Source organism: Bison bison, unplaced genomic scaffold (genome assembly GCF_000754665.1).
Source record: "Bison bison bison isolate TAMUID 2011002044 unplaced genomic scaffold, Bison_UMD1.0 scf7180017864456, whole genome shotgun sequence".
Classification (NCBI taxonomy): domain Eukaryota; kingdom Metazoa; phylum Chordata; class Mammalia; order Artiodactyla; family Bovidae; genus Bison; species Bison bison.
The window spans coordinates 4,508,237-4,515,368 of NW_011495018.1; the positions used below are offsets into that span (position 1 = coordinate 4,508,237).

Here is a 7,132-nt window from a genome sequence, read left to right on the forward strand (position 1 = left end):
TAAATTCTTTATCGAATATCTCTTGATGCTTGCTGTTCCTTTTTTCCTTCTTCTTGTCCTTCTTCTCTTTGTCAGGGTCATCCTTGTCCAGCTTGTCCTGGGACCGGGAGTGCATTTTCTTCGGCAGGAGGGGTTCCAGAGCGAACCTAAAGAAAACGTTGTTGGTTTTTTGTTTTTTTTTTTTCAATCAATGATGCCTTTCTAGGAGAAACTGTTGCTTTTTGCCCTGCGGATCCATGTAAAGTCACTCACAATGAATCAGGTGCTGTCTGGGGACCGCCCAACTTTACAAGGAAAGAAATAATTTTGAAAGGAAGCTCAAGGGCCACCTAAGATACTTATTACCGATTGCCATGGTGACGGTCTTGCATCGCGATAGAAACAAACTGGGGGAAAAACACAACATGGACAGGACGAAAGCCTGATTGGACTACGGGATGACGATATTCGGAGATTATTGTTGCTTTATGGCCGGAGGAAGGTATTTGAGATCTATTTCCAAAAGGAAGTTCTCACTTTTTAGAGATTCACACTGCCATACTTATGAATGTGAACAGGAGAAACAGGCAGATGCTGATGCAAAGAAATGTCTGCATTGGTACACAGGGAGCTTCCACTCGAAAGCCTTTGATGGCTCAGTGAGAAAGAAGTCAACTCTAGCTCCCAAAGGTGTGGAGTTGCCCTGAGATTTTCAGCCAAGAACTGAGCTTGAGAAGGAGGATTTGGGTCCCAGGTCTGCCACCTACTGGTGAGGGTCCACTGCCTCTGAGCACTGGGGACTGGACGACCCATTCACAGAATGAAAAGAAAATGGTATTTAAAAAGAGATGTGACCTATTCAAAGAAGCGAGTCATATAGTCCTATAGGAGAAACAGCACATACTGTGATTTCTGATTAGAGTGTTTTTAAAGTGTGGTCCACACCTCATTCCTATATGGTTAAAAAGAAGCAAAATGGTCTGCTGAGAGGGTTCATGGAAGCTCCTTGCCTTCGAGCTGCTCAGGCAGTCCCAGAGCCCCATGGGAGGGCAAACTCCCTCCCCCGTAACGTGGGATAAGAGGCCAGGTTCCCAAGCCAGCCTATGAGAGCCCCCCGTCCTCACTGCGACCTTCCAAGCCTGACTTCCCAAAACAGCCAGAGAGTAAATTGGTTTCCTCGAGGGGAGAATGATCCTAGGAGAAGGCAACTTAGAAAGCTGGTCGCATTTCCATCCTAGCTGTGGTTTCTTTCAAATTTACTTGTGAACAGGAAACGGAGAACTACAGCACTGCTCTAATCAAAACACCATTCCAGCAGCTTGGCTCCCTAACATGAGCGAGGTACCACAGACATCCACACTGAGCTGGGTCATTCAGAGAAGCACATTTCAAATCCAGGGAAGACGCTGACCGCTGAGAGAAAGAATCACATCCCCTTAGTTTTGTTAAAAAAAAGAAAAAAACTGGATGGGCAGAGGGATTTGAACAGTAATGGTATTGAATGTAGGCATTGATTATCAATAGCTGCTAACATCACTGCAAGAGAGATAGTCAGGCACAATGTCCTTCTGAATGGAAGAACCTATGAAGTCATCCGGCCCCCAAATCAAGCCTGAATCTGTACAAGTCTCTAGATGGGACCACCCACCTGAAGGAAATAGGAGGGACATGGAGATAGAGTCAATAACACTGTCGGGGATGCAGTCAGAAAAATCTGGATTGCACCAGCAGCAACCTGGAGTTTTCAACAAATAAATTACAAGGAAGAGAAATGAAAAGAAGAGAGTGGAAGGAGGAAATCTCTTGATTAAAAGAGAACTAAAGAGATATGGCAGGGCTGCCCAGGTGGCGCTGGTGGTAAAGAACCCGCCTGGCAATGCAGGAGATGTGAGAGACTCGGGTTAGATCCCTGGGTCGGGAAGGGGCACGGCAACCCACTCCAGTATTCTTGCCTGGAGACTCCCATGGATGGAGGAGCCTGGTGAGCTATAGTCCATAGGGTCGCAAGGAGTCGGGCACGACTGAAGCCATCTAGCATGTATGCAAAGGTATGGCAGCCAACTCCAAAGTGGGAGTCTTATCTGGATCAGTTTCAAACAAACTAAAAAAAAAAAAAAGCCATTTATGACCCAGCTGGAAATTAAAACCAATATCTGATGATGGTATGGAATGACTGTTCATTTCTCACCTGTGCTAAAGGGAGTTTTTTTTTCTAAGTTCCTACCATTTAGAAAGCCACACTGAAATGTTTACAGATGAAATCACACGATGCCTGAGACTTGCCTCATGTATAATATGGAGGAGGGAGAGGGTGGAGTACAGACTGAAAGATGATGGGCTGGGAGGTGATCACTGCGGAAGCTGGCTCACAGGTGATGGGCACAGGGCCTCGTTATGCTATTATGCTATTATGCTATTATGCTATTAAAGTTTCCCGTGAAACTTTCTCATAATAAAAACCTGAAGATGACTGATGGAATACACCAGTGTTGACTTTGATTATGAAGGCATTTCGGGACATCTAGATATGCAATTAGCAATAAATCAACATCCATTAGGTGTTAAATGTTACATCTCTTATAAACAACAATAATACAAAAAAAAGCTTCATGATTTTATTCTAGGTTTTACAGAACTTGAGACAATTAATGGAGGGAAATAAAGGATTAATGGACATCTTCTAGCTCGGGGTGAAACCTGTGCTGTGAAATCCAGACAAGTACGCAAAGCACCAAAGAGGAGACTGAGCTGGAAATGTTTCACAGGATGAGGCAACTGCCGGCAGGTGCACTTTATTCTGCACGTCACCTGTGCCATCTGGGACCAAAGTCTCACTTCTTCCACGTTAGTTGGGTAGCTAAGGGTGACAACCCTGTGAATGAACGAAAATCTGTACTCTAATAAAGACGCCTTCTAGTTTAAGGTTAAACATATGGCTCCAGGGGAGGAGACAATGGTTTCCACTCATGCAATCACATGTGCAGGACGGAACTCTTCCATTTAACACCTCTAGCTCACTCTTTGCTCTCGCCCCTACATTCCTGGAAATATAAAACCCTTTTCATAACTAGCCTGGGGATTTACTTGGGGAGAAGTTGAATTAAGTTTCTTTAGCAATCTTGCTCTAAGTGACAAGTGCACTTGATTTAAATACCTCTAAATCAAGAATTTCCATACGGACTTGGCCTTGTAAGTAGCAGACACTGACAAAAATTACTGTTAGGGGAAAAAGAAAAAAAAAAAAGTGGGAACAGTTTTCTCTCCTCCATTGGGCCTGCTAGCTGTTGGCGACAGAGGGCACTGGGGTTGGAGCTGTCTCTTGGGGTGCTCTGGGAGTTTCTGTCTGCAGGTTGCCGGGGCCAAGAGCCTACAGGTTTGATGAGATGATGGATTGTAAACCAAACGGGCTTGGACAAACACACAACTGTGCAGACTCGACAGTAAAACAATTAGAAGTTCTCAGATGTTTAAACTGCATGTGACACTTTTTTCTTTCTGTATAATCAGAACAAGCTTTATATGTAGGCTACTCACTAAACACACAAAAATGTCAACATCGAGGCTGTCTTTGCAGAAGACACAGTGGGAGTGCAACGAAATGTTGACTCATCTATTCCATTCCTGTTCCCTTCTTAGTGGCTTTGGCTTAAGAGCAGTGCTCAAGAGTAACACTGGGTCTCAAAAAAGATCTTGCAGCAGGAAAGTGGCCCTGCCGGCCTTCAGGGAAGCCTGCCTGAGTATGACAGGCCTGCCCTAGTGTCACGCCTTAGAAGTGAGCAAGGGATGAAAGCACAGCACACCACTGGCAAGGAACGCACCTCACTGTTCCAGGGCACGTTGACAAGGACTGGACACTCATTGAGGTTTTATAGTTTGATGGAAGTCTCATCCAAAGTGGAGCCCAAAGCGAGAGACTGTTCTCAAAAATTGCTAAGACCCTACAAGTCTTAGTGGCACCCTGGCTGTAAAGGTCTTGGATGATCTCCGTTTCAAAGGGAGTGTTGAGTTTCAGAAATCCTCTCAGCTGTCATCACAAATCCAGGACCCTGGAGAGCTCCTCACAACCCCCCCAGCCCTTCTCTTCCCTCCCTACTGCTGAGCCAGACTCACCCATCAGAGCCAGGCCTGGAAGGGGTGCTGTCGGATGAGAGGGAGGAGACAGAAGCCACGGATAGAGGCCGGGACGAGGAAGGCATGGTGAAGGATCGGACCATGGACCGGGGACGGCTGCCTCTTCTGTCGTCCAGACTTGAGGGCTGGGTTGGGGCAGAGGGGAGAGAAAAAGAGTGACTTGCTTGATGTCCATGCCAAAAGATGTCCAGCCTGGCATGGCCAGACACCTCAGACCGAGTGGTCTTAGCAGTCTGGAGTCTATACCAAAGCAATCTACACTTTTATCAACAGTTGATGTTCCTGTCCAAAGCTGAAGGTGAAAACCATGGTTATCTGGAGATTTTTTGAAATATGATTTGATACTGTGAAATATACCGGAAAGAACTTTCTTGTTGGTTTTTTTTTTAAATTTAAAATGCAGTTTTCTTTACCGACCACAGTGCCTTACCCTGCTCCAAAGTCAGTACAATGCACTGATGGACCAGGAATTGCAATTTACAGAACACATCTAGAATGTGCCTTAAGGACTTGGCAAGATGTTTAGATGAAATGTGTATCTCTGCATGCTGACAAACCAAGCAGATCACCAAAATACGTGGAGGCACAGGGACTGAACTTGTCTAGACTGAAGTGAGATGCTCCTGCTGCTTAATTAGAGGCGGGTTTCCTTCCCTGCCAGTGACTGGTACAGTAGGTTAGCTGGGTCCATGGCTGGAGTTGCTGAAGCTCCTCCTTCTTAGCAGGAAGTGGGCCAGTGATGCATCCAGAGAGAAACGGTCTCTGGATACAGTTTTCCACCCTCTGTCTGTCACACAACTGCATATTAACAAAATAAGCATCACTGAAATACAGCACATGTCAACACCTAATTAGCTACAAAATGCTTGTGTACCTGCCCCTCAAGCCAGATGTTGGCACAGCTGGGACAGCAGCTGGTGCAGAAACTTTTTTTTTTAACCCTCAGGATGTGGAAATCAAACTTCTGTAGGGCATTCCCTCTCTGTGTGGCTCAACCTCCCTCAACCCCAACCCCATGCTACCAAAGCCGGCGTTCATTCAGCCCATCTCCAATGGAAGAACTGCCTGGGACCCGGGCTGGTTCCAGATTATATACCACCACTGAAAAGAGGGCCTGTTTCTTAACTATGCTTTGCCCGTGAAATACCATTGGACCTGAACCTTATCTCTTCAATAGTAAAAGGCTCAACAGACTTGTGGGTGCCAAGGGGATGGGGGTTCGCAGGGGACGGGATGGGGAGTTTGGGATTAGCAGATGCAGACTATTACATACAAAATGGATAAACTGTAAGGTACAGGGAACTGTATCCAACACCCTGTGATAAATCCTAATGGAAAAGAATATGAAAAATACATATAACTGAATCACTGTGCTGTCCAGCAGCATTCAACACGGCACTATAAATCAACTATACTTCAATGAAATAAGCTTGTAAAAAATAGTAAAAGGTTCAAAGTCGCAAAAGAACACTTTAAAGCAGGAGCTGGTAAACGTTTTCTGCAAAGGGGAAAATGACAAATACTTCAGACTGTGGGCCATAAGGTCTCTGTCCCAAGCATGAAAACAGCTATACACAATACAGAAATAAATAAGTACGGCTGTGTTCCAATAAAACTTTATTTACAAAACAGATGTCTGGCCGTAGTTTGCTGACCAGTGGCTCACTACCCAGCTGCAATCTGCCAGTACCAAGGGTCTGGTCAGCCTTAACTTTAGCACTGATGAAGGTGCCATTGCCCAACTCCAGGGAGACAGCCTTTGCCATGAACTGGCTTTTAGGAGGCAACTAAAAGGAAATGGTGACTTCCAGAGTAGCCTAAATCGTAAAAACGTTTCCAGAGACTCAAAGTCTACAGTATCTTCTTCTCAGCCTTTAAGGTTATATTCCATTTCTAATGATTATAAAATACTGGCTATATCCCTCCTGTTTTACAATGTGTCTTTCTTTGTAGCTTAGTTGTACAATGTATCCACTTCTCTGATGAAATGACCTTCACAGCAGCCAGGGTCAAGGGAGTGGGCACACAGGAGCCAGCCGGCCGCGGACCAGGAGGTGCATATGGCCACAGGCTGCCCTCATCCAGCTCTTGGGAAGACCCAAGCAGCTGCGAACGCCCCCAACCACACAGGGCTGGCGATGTGCCCCAAGAGGCAGCCCTGAGTCTTGGTCAGGATGCATGAGCATGGATGGAAAGACTGCGAAGGATGAAGCAAGGGGGATGCAGGAGGGGGCTCTGGCCGGGGATGGCCAGAAGCCACTGGTGGTCTTGTGTCAGCAGGGCACCCACTGGGGGTGGCCCTGAGCCCTCCTCCTGGGCCATTCACCTCGCACGCCCTTCTTGACCCAGCAGAGCCTCTAGAAATCGAGCAGCCAGGACTTCCGCTTTTCTATCTGAAACCATCAGGGCCTCCCAGTGCTAGGAATTGTGAGGGAGGGGACATCTGTGTCCCCGCAGCAGGACAGGCACTGAGTGGGGGGGGCGGGGAGACCACCAGGTGGGAATGTCGGCCCCGGCACGGACTGCGTGACCTCGCATAAAACAAAGAACCACTCGGACACCTAGCTCCCTCCTGAGCACACAGGGGATAGTCACGTCACCTTGGGAGGCTGGCGAGGATGACCTGTAATGACATGTGACAGGCAGGGCGGCTACACGAACGGCAGCCTCGTGTCCAGCTGCACAGACACGAAGCACAGACGTGCTCCAGCCCCTCACAGAGCACGCCTGCTTGTCCCAGGACGCACGCGGTCACCATACTCATCTCCAGGGTGGTCCGGAAGGCCCCACCCACGCCCACCACGGGTGCAGACTGCCCATGGCATCCTGGGGATGGCTGGTTTCACTGCGTTTAATCATGCTGATGGGGTTTCATGGGGGTATGGTGAGACGCAGGCCCGTTTCACAGTCTTCTAGAAACGTCCCTTTCCAAATGCTGCACAAATGCCAGCTGTGGACTGGAAACCCAGCGGGACAACAGGCTGCCCTAGGAGGGGGCGCATGTGCAGGGGTGCGTTAGGAG

At 47.5% G+C, this 7,132-nt stretch overlaps 1 protein-coding gene across 1 annotated transcript in view; it reads right to left on the minus strand.

Annotated features, from left to right (window-relative positions):
* Window positions 1-7,132, minus strand: part of DOCK1 (dedicator of cytokinesis 1) — a 570,389-nt gene that overhangs the window by 13,705 nt on the left and 549,552 nt on the right. Inside the window, exons 48-49 of the mRNA XM_010859569.1 lie at window positions 4,090-4,235; window positions 3-146 (exon numbers count right to left, since the gene is read on the minus strand). Of these exons, the coding sequence (XP_010857871.1) occupies window positions 3-146; window positions 4,090-4,235 (290 nt within the window). The remainder of the gene's footprint in view (window positions 1-2; window positions 147-4,089; window positions 4,236-7,132) is intronic.